Below are 15,565 nucleotides of genomic sequence, written 5' to 3'. Positions count from 1 at the left end.
ATTCTGATATGATTGATTGCTAAAGATCTTTACACATTTAATGTATTGTCACCCGTATCATTTCAAATTTTGAACATATTATAATTTTGAAAGATTATTTCTGTAAAGAGTTGAACACATATACCTGTGATACAAAAGAAAAAAGTTTTTGGCTGAAAAGAAACAAAAAAAACTTAACAAGACATACGACTCTCAACCGATTAACTGATTAAAGATAACGTCTGGTTCAAGTTTTCTGTTTATTCCGCAACAATTTTTGGGTTTAGTTAGTAATTTACGTTTAGGCTTTTAAAGAAAATGTCATATAATGGCTTTCTGTAAATCATTTGATGTCTTATGCTTAATTTGATTAACCATTAAATGAAGAAGGTAACAGAGTACAAAAAGCTTAGGATACGTATAACGACGTATTCATTCAAGTAAGGGATACAAGTACGGACGACGTACAAGTAGGTCTTTTCTCTCTCTTTTTTTTTATAAACCAAAAATTAGTATATAAAAAAAAAAAAAAAAAAGAGAAAATGAAGCTTTGCTAAAAACATTATACACATCATATACAAAGTTTTCTTTTATTAAGGGACAACACCATTAACTCAATGTGACCCATGGAGCTTAGAGAGCAAGAAGAGACAAGCAGAAGAAAAAAAGATAGAGACAGAGATACATAACAAATCCGTGACTGAAGTTATGGCTACTTTCCTGCTCTTGTCAAACAAACCAATCAACAGTAGCATCACTATTACATGTCCCAACTTCGTTTTCAGTTCACTAACCGATTTCACTTCTAACCATTGAGGTCTCGCCTGGAGGGACAAATTAACCGTTGGAAAAATATTTTACTATGAACCAAAAATGAGATCTTGATCACTTTATATAGATGGAGATTGATTTATAAAAGGAGCAAACCTTTAAGGTGAACATGCCAAAGAGACTCGATCTATTGGAAGCATTATCGTGTGAAATCGATTCTGAAGTGTCGAGATTACTAATGAACAGCTCGTAAAGTCCCAGTCCAAATACCAACATCACAGTTCCTAGGAGATATATATCTACAAATATTCGTATATATCATCAGCATCAGCATCACATCAATAAGGTTTTAGGCGTACAATATAATGTTCTTAAGCTGAAACAAATATAAAACACTCTAACCTATGGCCTCAACTAAAAGTAATATCACCTTCCCACGATTCACCGAGTACTGCAAAAACGAGTCTGCAACATACATACATCCCTGCACCGATCAAATGTTAAAAAGTCAGCAGAATAGAAACTAAAGTACAATGTGTTACTTCTGTGAGTTGCTGCAAATAGAAAGATATTTTTACACTCTGAAGAACCAAAAAGAATAAGGACAAGAACTAGCTTATGCATATTCAACACTGTCTGATCTAATTGTAGCTTAAACCAAACAGAGCAAGGAGATAAAAATAAGCTGCAGTGGCTTTACCTTGATGAAACAGAGAACCGATCCGAGCAACGATCCTAATGTTCCAAGAAACGTCATGAATCTACAACTATAAATGACCTGTAACATTTGAAAAGAAATCACGCAATAAATTGAGTCAGTTCCTCTAAATCGTTGAGCCATTCATTCATATCTCTAAAAAAACTCTGCTTTTCCAAGATTCTGTTGAACATCAATCACTGATTTGATGAGCTTTGGAAGAAGCTCAGCTTTAAACTATGAACAGACCCATTCAAATCTCTATACAAAAACCTCAGCTTTAAACAATGAGCAGAGCCATTCAAATCCCTATAAAAATCTCAGCTTTAAACTGTGACCACACACACATTCAAATCCCTAGTTTAAAATAAAGAAAAAAAAATCAGATTTTGTATCGATTAAATCAGCGATTCAATTAATCTGGAATCAACCCAATGTTACCTTTTCAATCCCCTCTTCTAAAGCTTCAAATCTATTCGTAGAACTCGATGTTACAGCCGCAGCAGACGCAGAAGCAGAAGCAGACGCAACGCGCGAAGAGAACAATCTCCCCGGAGACCTAAAACTCAAACTCCAAGTCCTCGACGGTAGTTTCAAGCCACGAGAGCTTGATTTGACAATCGGGACAAAATCGCGAAAGCCACTACGAAAGATCATAACCGAAGGAGAGGGTGCGGCGATAGCATTTGCGTTAATGGTCCGGCACGACGTCGTCATAGCTGCTATTGGAGTCGTGGTTCAGGTGTGAGGGAGCTCGGGGGAGTTAAAAAAAGAGAAGGAGAAGAGACGTGTCAGGAGATTGGTATAGCGCCGCCGTGAGAGAGTGAGAGTTGTACGGTCTCTTAGGAATCCACTTGGACGGTACATTTTAATCACGCGCGTTTTTTTTTTCTCCCAACAAAATAATATCTTTGAACTATCTAAACGCAGACGCGTTTTTAATACAAACGCTATCAACTTTAATTTGGAATGTCCCAGACTGGGTTTTGGTTTGATTTTTCCGGTTTTGTAAATTAAGTGTCAAACCGAATACCATTCGTTTTTATTTGGTTTGGTATAAACCGGTTTACTTGTTTGGTGTTCATATATTTTTGGTTTTTTTTTTAAAAAAAAATCGTCACCCTTTTTTGTGTGTGTGTGGCTAGATGTTTGTTTCTTTCATGCTCGTGAATTACAAGAAACAAAGCCTTAAAAGACTAATTAACCGGAGTCAATTGCATATAGCCAAAATTCCAAAAGATAATCATTTTCTCGGTTTCACGTAAACTTCTATGTAACTCCCATATGGAAAATGTATAAAATTTAAACTATTTTATGAGTTTTTTTTCAGACTTTTTCAAAACAGAAATTGGAAGTATTGCATTGCATGGTCAAAAAGTGTAGCGGAAAATTATGTAACGGGTGGTGGGAATTGTCAGTTTGAAGATGGAAAAACAAAAAATGAAACTGTCGGTGCCGTAAAAGAATGCAAAAATACCATAACTCATTCACATTCATATTCATATTCATATTCATATTCATTAGAATGGTCTAGAAGCTATACAACGAAATAGACTGAGCACATATGTCTACTATCACAGAAATAGAATCATATTCTTAGTTTCGTATTTTTAATAGAAGAATAATTTCAACGTGAATATTTGGTGACCATTAATGTTTTCATGAATTCAATACTAACAATTTTCTGAATATCCTCTGTTCTAATCTCTCCGCATATTCGGATATAAAGAGCACTAAAGATTATTCATTTTGGTCTAAAAAATATATGGGACGGTTTACAATAAATTCATTTATGGAGCATTTAGGCTTTTCTTTTTCGTCATGGAGCATTTAGGATTAACTATTAATTAAATGTTAAGGTGCTTCTCTCTTACAACTTTACTAATTTCTTTTTTTTTTATCATTTGAGTTTTACAAAAACCTAAATTTTTTTTTTTTTTTTTATCATTTGAGTTTTACTAAAACCTAAAAATGAAATACATACGATGATTTTTGTTTGATCTTTTAGCGAAAAAATATCTTTAACATTGGATGATCTTTTCAAATATCAAATTTTCAATGCAAAACTAATTAATTTTTAATTGTTTTAATAATTTATATTATGTAAATTTGTTTTTCATTGGTTGACTCATGTTTATGTATATATTAAATGATGTTTTTGTTTTAAAATAAAAAATTAAACATTTTTTTTAAAATTTGTATGCACAATTCTAAAAGTCAGATTAAAAACAGAGGGAATATATAATCTACTTTAGCTTGCAAAACTAAAAAGTTAAATTTGTAGCTTGCAAAATCTCATTTTCGAAAACAAAACTCTAAAAATAAAAAGTTAAATTGCAGATAAAATAAAAAAGCGACGTACAATAGAAGAAACAACCAAACTTTAAAAACTTAAAACATAATCTATAAATCATAAACACTTCCACTAACTTTTCATAAGATCCTGAAGACATCAACAAAGAGCTAAAAAACTTAACTAAATCTTGTACAGAGAAATAAACCTGAAAACAAACCGGCTACAACATTGACATGAACAAAGATATAACCGAAACGAGGAGAGAAATCAGAAACTATCACCATTAAATCATATGAAGAGTACAATCAGAGCGAGAATACCTATTGTTAACAAAAAAAACTTTGAAATTCAAAAAAAAATTAATGTGTAATGTGGTACATTCTTACATTGTCTATATAATGCAAGGACATATCTAAAATAAAATTTAAGGAATACAATGATTTGTAGTGATTTTGTTATGGGATAACATTTGTGTTATTATACAGTAAATATTTGAGAATAAATGTTCATATATTGATATATAATATATAATATATATTTTTTTCGTTAACGTGCGACATATTTTATTCAAGAAAAATGTGTAATATGGATATTCAAGGAAAACATGCAACACATTTTATTTTTAAAAAACAACGATATCTTTGATTTCATAAAAAAGAACAGAATATGGTTATTGGAAATCATAGATGACTGTTAAGAATCGTTAAACTTTTTAGGGTTTCTAAAACTACCGACAAAAAAAAAATATAACGACAAAAAAATTAACAAAACTACTAACCGAAAAATATAACGATAAATAATTAACATTTTAAAGAAAATAAATAAAAATAGACTTTTTTAGTCGTTCAATACCTGCCACACTTTGGCGAAATTATTATAGAAATATTATTTCTGAATGAAACACAAAATGATAACTATTTATTTTTAACTTTAGAAATGTTTTTTACAATAATAAAATATTAGAAAACATAAGAAATAGAATATAAATAAAATTCGAAATAATATTTTTAGATATTAATTATCGTTTTGTATGTTTTAAAACCATTAAAGCGATATCTCCGATAGAGATTAGTACCCACTAAACCGATTATTATTTTGCAGGCAAACCCAAAAAAAAAAAGGTTAAAGAATTTATCAACATAATAAGAAAGTCAAAAAGTGGGGGGGGGGGGGAGACACCCCACACCCAGAAGTAGTCCACGTGACAAGTACAGTACAGATCACGCTCACGTGGTTTATACTTTCATATCACACTAAATGGCATTTCCGTAATTTCACATAGAAATCTACAAAGGTCGGAGAATTCATCTTCTCTTATCATATCCCCCCATCCAACAGTGTGAAAAGCAAAGATGTCTTTTTGAAGAAGAACACGTGTCGGTGAAAGAGTGGTCTTAACCTGTAATAAATACCCTACTACAGCTGAGGCTAAGGTTGTCTCTGTTTTCATAGGGCTTCCTTCTTTCTCTCTTTCTTTCTTCTTACATGATAAAAAAAACCTAAATCTCTCTCTCTCTCTCTCTCTCTCTCTCTGAGGATGATAATAGAGAGAGAGAGTCTCACTCAACTCTCACGGTCGGGCTCGGATTCGCTTGGTGCAGGTCGGGAACCAATTTGGCTGACACAGCCACACGTGCCCCCTTTTTCTTTATTGGTTTGTGAGCAGGGATTGGATCCTGCCTTGCATCAACTGAATCGGAGCGCCCGACCGTGCACTAATCCATACTCGCTTATCCAATCAGATCTGGAAATATATATATATATATATATATATATATCTCCTTCTTTTTTACATTCTTTTTTTTCTTTAAATCTTTATAGCTTTTGAAATCTTTAAATCTGTTGTTTTGTTGATCTGATTTCACCATTTTAAAAATCTTTAATCTCTGTTTTGTTGGCCCAAATGTTGGAATCTTTGTTTTAGTTTTGAATTTAAAGATCTATGGTTTTGAAATGATGATAGTGATTTTGTTGGTGTAATTAGTTGTAAGATTTATTAAATCTGTTGTAACAGTTAATTCTTATGATTTGATTGTTTTGTTTATTTTAATTTTGGATAGGTTGCGACGACAACGATGATGAGATTCAAAGTGAACGATTTTAACTCGTAAAAAGGGTAAAAGTCAACTCTCATTTATACCAAATTTTGTTGGGTTTTGTGAAGCGAATCTATTGTCCGGTTTATTATACCGGTTATTCTCTTGACACTGTTGTTAACTTGTTATATTATTTGATAATAGTGGAGGAATTATTATGGATTAACAGTACGTTATGTGTGTGTGTCTGTGTAGATGACGATGATTAAGTTAAGTTAGTTGTGCAAAAGAGATGAAGAGAAGATTTATTGGAAACATGTGAACTGAAGAAGATTCTTTTATTTCGTGTTTCAGTGTTTTTTTTTTTTTTTTTTTCCATTTTGAGATAATGTAATGTTCTGAATTTGTTATAGAGAACAAATGGTGTGGATTGTGGAAGTAGTAAAGAAACAGAACCAATTCGACTACTACCGTTAGTGCGGAATAAATTGTGCAATTAATGATGTTAGTGGAAACTAAAACGTAACCAAACAACATAGTTTTAAATGCCACTTATAAAGTTGGTTGGTTGGTTGGTTGTTTGTTTGATTTAATCATGTGTATGTATTAAATATCTATATAGGTTGAAACAGTCTCAGACTATGCATTTCACTGCAGTGTGTACCTTGTTGTATCTTTTGTTCTATACAGATTTTTTTTTGTTTTTTTGTATCTGAATTACAATGTGTACAATCACTATTTATGTATGTGTAAACTGTAAAGTAAACCAAAAGTTGTAGACTTTTGTGCTCAAGTGTAATGGGAAGTAGATTTGAGCAATTTAGTCAAAAGAGTTCTCAGTTTCGTCAATGGCAGGGTCCCTTACTTTCAGCTGCTCCTCTTTTAAGTCTTTTTGTTTAATGTTAATTTAAGCATTGTTGTCATTAATAATTGAAGTAAATCAATTGTGCAAGATCTTACAAAAATACTCGATGATGGCAAACGATTTGTTTCCCTTTTATAGTTTTTTGGTCTAGCTAAGTGTACTTGCAAGAATACGTTAATTTTTGTCATAGATGTTTTGATCTGAATAATATTTAGAATCAACTAAGAAATAGAAACAACAACAACAAAAAGACACAATCCTTTCAATTTCTAAAAACACAGTCCAAGCCAATTTGTAAGCATACACTAGTTAGTGAGTGAGTAGTGATGATCAAAGTGTTGGAATTTTCTACAAACAAAAAACAACAAGAAAGCATCATGTGATACAAACTTTTTCTTCTTTTTTTTTCTTGTCAGGCCATGAAGTTTCACTTTCAAGCACAACCCCAACCTCTATGTTCTCTATAGAAACTAATGGTTACAAGTCAGGGCATCTAATCTTGTTTCTTCGTTTTTGGATATTTCTCTCTCTCTTTTTTTGGCAAACAAATTATATATATATATATATATATATATATATATATATATATATATATATAATTTTAATGATTTTTAAAAGAATATAAAAGTTGAAACAATTAGAAACTTCTTTAATAAATTTCTTCATTATCTGATTTCACATTTCATCCATCCATTAATCTTTCTTTATGTTCATTCATGATAAGCAACTCTCTGTTCTTAGAAAACATTTGGTTCTGTAATGAGCTCTCAGTTGCTCTAAATGGTTAGTATTCACTATGTCGCAAAGACGTTCACAAACACGATTACCATTACCTGAGCCTGAGCCAATACTCTGACATGAAGTTTGAAGCTTCAGATATCAAAATTCAACAAGCCGGACAAGAAAGAATCTGGTGTTTCGTGCTTCATGAAATTTGATTAGTTTCAGGAATTATAAAGCAACAACTCCAGATTCTTGCAGGACTAGAACTGAATCACAACGAATGTACATACTGAGATGATGTATTCACAGGATTGTACCAAACTGATTTCTGACATCTCTAGTTATAAAAGATGAGAATGAATGAAAAATTATTTATCAATACTTGCTACTTCAGCTAATCATACTGACTGACTGCTTCTTTAGTTCTTTTCGCTACTTAATCTTCTCTATTACTTCTCTAAGAGGGTTTATCTATGTTCTAGTATACGTTCTTGATCAGAAATCTCTTGTCTAATCTTATTGATGATGATCTGTTCTCACACAACATAATGGGCACTTACTTTCTCTAATTGGTAAACTGCAGGGTGATATGTATATGCAGAGTTGTTCACGAGCTTGTACCAATTGATTTCTGACTGTTCTAGTTACACAAGATGAGATAAAAAGAAAAACCAGTTACTGCAACTCAAAGATCCTTCACAAATCATAGCCAAAGCTGATTACTATAAAAGACAGAGAAGAACCAATGTGATTGATACTCGTGATCTTAGCAAAAGATGAAGCTAGAAGTTTTTCCGACTCAGCTGCGATGCAAACTGATCAGCTGCAGCCACAGCTTGAGAAGCTGATCCAATCGATCCATCATATCTGCAATAAGAAATCATGACAAATTTAACCATCATTGTTTTGGACTGAAAAAGTAAGTAGAAATAAGAAGATACTGTTATAAAAGATCAGAGTGTTCAGTGAGCTCACAGAGCAACCAACACGTAAGCTGCGGTCTGCATAACAATAGCTCCTTCACCAGCAGGCTGGGTTGTGTTTAAGCACCGAGCAGCAAACCAATTCTCGTGGATAGATGTTATTATGTCTGCAGATTCCAAAACCTATTATCATCAAACCACAAATATACACTCCAAGCAAAAGAAAGAAAAAAGCAAACAAAACAGTACATTCATTGGATCCAAGAACAAAGCTCTCGGTAGGAAGGTTGCCACGTCTCATGAAATCAATGAACTGCTTTAAGTCAACTGGATAAAGATCAATCCCTTCTTGCTCAGCTCTGCAATATAAAACTCAAAATTGAGCCTCATAGACTAATAATAAGTGAAGCAGAAACACAGAGCAATAGAGTCTGAAGTTTTATGAATTAGCTTACATTGTTGATACGAGACGAGAAGGTCCTGAAGGATCATAGTTAATTAAAATAGCAGCCTTCAATGGATTCCCTGAACAAAAAAAAAACAACAATCAAATCACCAAAAGGAAGAATCTTTCTTTCTTTCTTTCTGGGTTCTTCTTCTTCTTCTTCTTCCCAAAAACCATAATTGAGAGAGAGAAGATAAAAAAATCTGAGAACTTTACCAGAAGAACCAACGTTACCCGTAGTAACCCATTTGTCCCAAGCTCTGTCCACAAACGCCGAATCCATCGATGCGTTTCCAAAGTTTTTAGTAAAGCAATGATTTTTTTACTTTCCTATAAACCCGAGAGAGAATCAGCTCACCAACAACTTGAGTACTACAGTGACTACAGTCTCTCTCTATCTCTCTTGGAATTCATATAAATTTGATAACTTTTTTTCAGATTAATACAAAAATTAATCTTAAAATCAAAGTTAAAAATACACACTTTATTCAAAAGTTCGCTACAACTTGCAATTGCAATTGTTTTATATCTCTTGTTTGGCTCTCCTTTATTCCTCGATATAATAAAAAAATTGCAATGATTTGGAAAAAACAAAACCCAATAAGTCGATCTTAATTGAAAATTTTAAAATTTTTGTAACAGTTTATAGATGATTCGACTAGTCTTCAGTAGAGATTGCAGGACAAGTGGGATTACAAGTCGGCGATGGACAGTCTATCTTCTGGAATGCACTCCTACCATAAAACCAGTTTCCTACTGCTTTTGCAATTCTCTGCAAAGGAAAATTACAAATCGAGAAATTAAAACCAAAAAAAAATTAAAGATTTTATAAAATTTCTGAAAGCTTTGTAATTTACCGTGTTAGCGACTTGGGGACCTTTGACACCGGACCAAGAAGCGGCACTTCCGCCTTGGCAATGAGCGTGACACGAGTCCAAGAACAATCCTCTCGATGGTGTGCTGTGAACCGGTGACAATGCACGCATCATCTGGTCTCTAAACCCTGAAGAATGTTTAAACCAAATCACTTGTTTTCCATTTAAATTTAGATAAACCGGAACTGACCGTATCCAAAACACCAAACCAAAATTCAGGATTAATCAATTAACACAGCTATATATTCTTCTCACACATCATAAACCGGAACAAAATCCAAATAAGACCAAAATCCGGTTTAGTTATTGAATTGTAATTTACCTTGGACGGTTTTGAGCTGAGCGGCACTACATTTCTTGAGATCAAGCTTACAATTTTTCCACTCTTTGCTCTTATCAACAGCAGTTGGAGCCAAAACGTTCTTGATCTGAAAACAAAAATCACCAAATTCAAATACATGTATCCGGTTTTGTGTATATTTTTAATAATCAAATGAAATAGATTTGTATATAAACATATCATGTATTATACCTGCCAGGAATCAAAGGCGGCGTTAATGACAAAGAGCGGTGTTCGCATGAAAGGAACGACGTATTGCGGGAAGAAACACTGCCACAGAAACAATCAGAGAACGCACGTACGTTAATAACACTCCATAGATGCCAAAAAAATGTCGAGATTTAGTACATACGAGTTCTGGTTTCATTTTTGATGTGCAAGAAATAGGAAGACTCTTTGCAGATCCCTGGAAAAACAGAGTTGAGCAAGAATCAGTTTACAATTTGTTTTTATGATTTTAAGAGAATTAACGATTGAGAGCTATTAGATTAAAAGAGTTATACATGGAGCGCGACGACTTTACTGTAATACGATTGGATGTATGATCCTCCTGAGATATCTTTACTGTTTCATAAAATCCAGTTAATGAGTGACCAATAATCAGATATAAACTTTTGGTTTTGTTCCATATGCTTTTTTTTTTTGGGCCAATTCTTAATTAAGATAAAGCTAGAGTATGCACACGTACCCGTGGATGAAGTAACCAGCGTCTGAAACACATTTGACTCTAGCTGTTCGGGGAAGTATGGCACGGAAAGTGTCACAGTGTAGAATCGCGGCTAATGCTCCCGCTGAACAACCGGAGAGTATTGCCTGAAAAAGTTGTATATCTAATAATTTAGTTATAAGAAGTTAAGACCTTTAAAATTTTTATACAAAAGAAAGAGACATGTTGAATGAAATATGAACATATGTAACATACGTTTTGAGCGTTTTTCATTCCTTTAGCCATAAGATCATCAACCACTGCACGCCAAACTCGTGCACCACGGAAGAACAGCTTGTTTGCCTGCAAAATCATATTCATACATACTATCGAACATGTTTTATTTAGGATTTAAAATCCGAAACTTGGTCAATATGTTGTTATATATATATATATATATATATATATATATTAGAATCGAGTTATTAAATTACCGGATTAACGGCTGCTACATTGCCGGTAAAGGATGATCCATCGCAATATCGTACTTTGATTCTATTCCAGTTGTAAAAATCTGAAGAAAATAGAACCCATCTTAATAAGAAAAGACAGATTTCGACACCATTAATAGATTATACCCCTTAGGAGAAACGTCAAATCATTAGAAAGAAAATAAATGAGAGTTTAATATTAGTGTAGACCTGGGTTAGTGCTTTGCTTGCCACCCAAGATACCGGAGAAACCAAAGTCTTTGTTCATGAATTTGGACGAACCCTTCATTGTACCCTTACGCTCAATACATGAGGCAACATCGGTACACCATCCTCCTCCCTAACACATTAAACAACACACACACACACTTCATTTTAATTTGATTCGACCAACTCTAGCTTTACTTTATATTGTATATTACATTGAATTTCATTTCAGTACAGTGAGATAAATTAAATAAACATTTGATATGATCGCTAACCGCCAAAATATTTTTAAGTTCTTACCAATCACACAACTATTAAGAACTACATTTATATATCTATGGGTTAAGAGTTAAGACTTAACCGGTAAGTGGTTCAAATTTTGCCACAAATTTAAGTTTCCTATATACCTCCATATGGACGATCCAATTGTTAACCCCTGAACCAAAACCTTTGTCGAAATGGTAAGCTGGTGCACTCCCATCCAAACACACTACATAAATATACAAAAAAAAACCGAATATTCTTAATAACTTATTTATTAATTACCTGATTAAATGCAATTTTTTTGTATATGAATAAAATATGTATGTAAACCGTTATTGCATATTACCGGCTCCTTTAGCGACGGCGCTCTGGAGATAAGTAATGGGAACAGCTCCGGCTCCGATCACCACCACTGCCAACACTAGCAGACTTGACCAACATTGCTTAAGCCTTCCCATTGATCTATAACAGTTTTATCAAAATAAATAAACAAGCTTCCATTTAGTTTAAGATTTTAATTAGATTTTTTTTTTTTTTTGATGCTTTGGCAACTTACATAATCGATTTAGTTTTCTAGTGTTTAGTTTTCTAAAGCGATTCTGCAAGTTTTTTTACCATTCATAAAAATTGCCTAATATTTCAGAATGCAAAAACTTAAATTTGCGTTTTTGCCTTAAAAGTATTAATTAGGCAAATAAGTCTGTGTTTACCCGTTTGTTTTGCCTAAACTTTTAACTTTTCATTAATTATATTGCCGGATAATTAACACCAGCATAATCGAAGTCCTTGCATGTCAACAGCAAGAATAACAACAGCTAGTAATCAACCAAAACTTAATGCATGTCAATAGCAATAAGTTACTCATTCAAACGAATGTTACTCTTCCAACTAATGTGTCTTACATTTAATATATTTTACTTATCTTATTAATTACGAACTTTACCTGTTCACATAGACGTCACTCTCTATAAGTTCTCATCTTTGTAAGTTGTAACAACATCATCATCCCAAAAAAAAAAATTACAAAGCATTTATTCAAGAACAAAAAAAAAAATATGTTGTTATGGATTCTCCACCTACAAGACCATCTCCTTCAAACATATCATTTTTTAATAATATGTGTTTGCAATAAATCTACCACTTTCTAGTAGTATTTAAAATGTTTAATATCTCTGATGATATGTGATATATATTATTTTATAATGTGTAAATATCGAAATACATAAATATTATATATATATATATAAGAAATCATTAATCTTAAGTATAATTAATATTGGAAATTAGTTTATGCGATTCTGCAATATTTATCCAATCGACATAATAATTTATTCTGCGATTTTTTATTCTGCAACTTTTTATTTTTTTATTTTCTGCCATTATGCGATGTTACCAATGAAAGCCTATATTTGTTTTCAATGTAAATTATGGCTTAATATAGTAACATGAGGACTGACAAATATATTACTTTTATATCAATAATAGTTATACGAATTATATCTCGATTGGAATAAACTACATTGTATATCTTACAGAGTTACAGTGTAATTTCCAATTATTATTATTTTATTTTATTTTGTAAAATGAACGATACTATCATTGTATCCCATTATTTTCACTAATCGACATTATTACTTCTATTGAAAATCTAGACTATTAAAAAAGTAAATCACCAGAGCAAAACAAACCAAAAAAAGACATATCCATCTTCCATGTGCATGTTTAGAAATCATTTAGCTTTTACTCATACCAACTCTTTTAGTTGTCTGTAATTATTACCTTGCTCAGAGTGTAGACTGTAGACCACTAAACAATTACTATCATCATTACAAATCTATATTAATCCGTTGTTAAACATTGCTAATAATCGCTATTATGGGATATTGGTATTTTTAGATACCAAAAACATCCTTTCACATCATCTTGTCTTTTGTAAGAATATAGTTTACAGAATCATAATATTCATTTTGTTGGATCGCAAAGAAACGTGTAGAATCATATCAGTTCTCCGAGAAACCTATATGGCATTCACATTTATGATAAGAAATTTCAGTTTGCAGTCTTCTTGAGTCTCCTAAATGGGTAATTTATGGGTAATTTAGTTCTAAGTATAACAAGACTACAACCAAATATTCCATTGTATTATAATGCCGTAACTAATTCCATTAAATGAACACAATCTAAGTACAGAGTACAGATCAAAATGCAGAACTATAAAAAGTTTACAATAAATTCAGGTAAAAAAGAAAATCAGAAAACGAAGCATACCTTATGAAAATGGAGTCCTCTGAATTATTCTTTGCTTAGAGAGAAGAAGAATAGTTTTTTTTTTCCTTTCTTTTCTTTTGGTATTAATGAAATGGATAGAGAGGAATCTGAAACAGAGAGAGCTTTAGAAGTTTTATGGAAGCCAGCCATTGTTGTCTTCTTCATTATATAGATACATCCACAAGTTGCTAATAAAAAATAAACTTTTTCTCCTTTTTAATTTGCTTTTTTGTATTTTATATTCTTTTGCTTTAATTTGTATAAAAGGGTTTTTCTTTTTTTATAAGATACTTGTGACTGGGCATAGCGTGTATGCTAGTAGATTCGCCAGGCCAGGGTTATCCAACGTCAAGAAACTAAACTACGTCATTGTTTTCTATAGGATCCATTCTCTATATATCAAATGTTCTCTTTTATTAGAAAAGTTTTTACCGATTGAATAAGTAGATTAAACTAGTTTAACCAATTGATAAAAAATATTATTCTTGGAAGTTGAAGATATAACTAATTATGCATAATTATTCAGATATTTAGTTTTACAAGTTATCATCAATCTAGTAACGTGCGTCCTTTTCACATTCTTATCTTAGCTTGTTTATCTTTGTAAGATATAAATATTTGATCACAATTTAAGTTATAAAAGAAAAAGTATAGTTTGGCACGAGGACTAAAAAGTGTCGGTGCACTGCTCACCGAACGACTGGCTGCGCAACAGCCAAAAACATATTACGAGTTTTTTTTGTTGCTAAAGTGACAAAAACTAAAAAGTCAGACCTTCCTCTATAAGATCTTAATATCACGAGCAAACTATAAGGTACATGATTTGTAAATGAAGACATTGTTTAATGTTTTATTTTATGGATATATGAAAAAGTTAATTTAATTTTAAGGAACTAAAAGGAATAATTGTTAACTAAAGGAAACTACATGGAGAGGGGATCTCAGTTAAATGATTATAAACTTAGAATGATCAATCCGAAAACCGCGTGCAAATGAATAATACATACAACACACAACTAATTGCATATGGGGTTTTCGCATAAAAAGCATAATAAGCAATACCAAATTATAAGATTCTTAGCTATAAAAAAATCATCGAATTATTTATGTGAAAATTGGAGATGTCGGTCTTTCATGAATTAGTAGATCTATGTTATTTCTATATATAATCGGAAAACAAATACTAGTATAAAAGAAAATAAATTAGATAAATGTGTAAAGTCAAATGCATATTTATAGGAAAATTTAAATTGAAGCTAAAACAGGAAAAGGTAGAAAAACTAGTTTTTGAAACCACGCATACAATACCCCGTTTGCATTAATTCCACCCGAGAGGAAGGAAACTGGAAAGACCAAGTGAACAATAATGAGACTCGAGTCCATACAATGTACTAAACTCACCCCAACACAAGTAACGAAGTGTCACATCTCTCTAATCAACGTTCCAACTTCCATCTCTTCCGTCTTTATAAAACGGTCTCGACTCAAAACTCTGAATCATTGAGATCTTCTATTCTAAAGCCAACAAACAAATTACGTAGTTCTATTTCGATTTCAAACTTCTTTCTGAGAATGAACATGGAAGTAGATATGATTCTTGGTGATGCATCATCTGCTGCAACAACAGAGGCCAACCGTAACTATGCAGTGTTTCAGTTGAGTCTTGAGTGTGCAAAGAATGAGTATCTGACAGACAGGGACCAGAGAGCGACCTATTACCTTGGAGGGTGATAAGATTG

General features: G+C 32.3%; 2 protein-coding genes and 1 long non-coding RNA gene across 6 annotated transcripts; 1 reads left to right on the top strand and 2 right to left on the bottom strand.

Moving 5' to 3' along the window:
* Positions 1-522: 522 nt before the first annotated feature.
* LOC104718385 (uncharacterized) lies at positions 523-2,482 on the bottom strand. 2 transcript variants are annotated; one of them, XR_015568702.1, is made up of 5 exons: positions 1,889-2,360; positions 1,451-1,528; positions 1,181-1,234; positions 907-1,049; positions 523-803 (listed from the first exon to the last, which is right to left on the bottom strand). XR_015568702.1 is itself a non-coding variant. In XM_010436125.3 (5 exons), the coding sequence occupies exons 1-5, from the start codon at positions 2,162-2,164 to the stop codon at positions 594-596; spliced, it is 789 nt and encodes a 262-aa protein (XP_010434427.3). In that variant the 5' UTR covers positions 2,165-2,482; the 3' UTR covers positions 523-593. The 2 variants fall into 2 exon arrangements, 1 of the variants encoding a protein (XP_010434427.3); XM_010436125.3 differs by having other exon boundaries at positions 1,153-1,234; positions 1,889-2,482.
* A 2,697-nt stretch (positions 2,483-5,179) lies between these two features.
* Positions 5,180-6,282, top strand: LOC104718384 (uncharacterized). Its single transcript, XR_756378.3, has 2 exons — positions 5,180-5,859; positions 6,035-6,282. It is a non-coding gene; the product is annotated as an uncharacterized LOC104718384 (long non-coding RNA).
* A 1,688-nt stretch (positions 6,283-7,970) lies between these two features.
* LOC104718381 (pectin acetylesterase 7) lies at positions 7,971-13,973 on the bottom strand. Of its 3 annotated transcripts, XM_087469523.1 has the most exons (18): positions 13,827-13,973; positions 11,905-12,020; positions 11,702-11,784; positions 11,298-11,427; positions 11,091-11,170; positions 10,873-10,959; positions 10,639-10,763; positions 10,454-10,514; positions 10,303-10,356; positions 10,143-10,220; positions 9,933-10,038; positions 9,593-9,738; positions 9,468-9,507; positions 8,952-9,023; positions 8,746-8,815; positions 8,540-8,649; positions 8,343-8,457; positions 7,971-8,234 (listed from the first exon to the last, which is right to left on the bottom strand). In XM_087469523.1, the coding sequence occupies exons 2-18, from the start codon at positions 12,014-12,016 to the stop codon at positions 8,150-8,152; spliced, it is 1,554 nt and encodes a 517-aa protein (XP_087325649.1). In that variant the 5' UTR covers positions 12,017-12,020; positions 13,827-13,973; the 3' UTR covers positions 7,971-8,149. The 3 variants fall into 3 exon arrangements, with proteins under 3 accessions (XP_087325649.1, XP_087325648.1, XP_010434425.1); XM_010436123.3 differs by lacking the exons at positions 7,971-8,234; positions 8,343-8,457; positions 8,540-8,649; positions 8,746-8,815; positions 8,952-9,023 and adding an exon at positions 9,035-9,065 and having other exon boundaries at positions 9,432-9,507; XM_087469522.1 differs by lacking the exons at positions 9,933-10,038; positions 10,143-10,220; positions 10,303-10,356; ... (6 more) ...; positions 11,905-12,020; positions 13,827-13,973 and having other exon boundaries at positions 8,952-9,065; positions 9,432-9,507; positions 9,593-9,652.
* Between the last annotated feature and the right edge of the window lie 1,592 nt (positions 13,974-15,565).

This window comes from Camelina sativa, chromosome 10, assembly GCF_030686135.1.
Source record: "Camelina sativa cultivar CO46 ecotype springtype chromosome 10, ASM3068613v1".
In the NCBI taxonomy this organism is placed as follows: Eukaryota; Viridiplantae; Streptophyta; class Magnoliopsida; order Brassicales; family Brassicaceae; genus Camelina; species Camelina sativa.
The sequence above is the reverse complement of the archived record's forward strand: the minus strand, read 5'-3'. Positions and strand labels throughout refer to the sequence as shown.

Bases quoted from the DNA above. Each gene is read 5' to 3' on its own strand.
- LOC104718385 (XM_010436125.3), bottom strand. From the start codon at position 2,164: ATGACGACGTCGTGCCGGACCATTAACGCAAATGCTATCGCCGCACCC. The intron at 1,529-1,888 runs GTAACATTGGGT...CAAATGTTACAG, and splicing joins TAGAAGAGGGGATTGAAAAG to GTCATTTATAGTTGTAGATT. The intron at 1,050-1,152 runs GTTAGAGTGTTT...GAATATTTGTAG, and splicing joins ACTTTTAGTTGAGGCCATAG to ATATATATCTCCTAGGAACT.
- LOC104718381 (XM_087469523.1), bottom strand. From the start codon at position 12,016: ATGGGAAGGCTTAAGCAATGTTGGTCAAGTCTGCTAGTGTTGGCAGTG. The intron at 8,458-8,539 runs GTACTGTTTTGT...TGGAATCTGCAG, and splicing joins TGTTCTTGGATCCAATGAAT to ACATAATAACATCTATCCAC. The intron at 8,235-8,342 runs GTGAGCTCACTG...TTCTTATTGCAG, and splicing joins GCTTACGTGTTGGTTGCTCT to ATATGATGGATCGATTGGAT.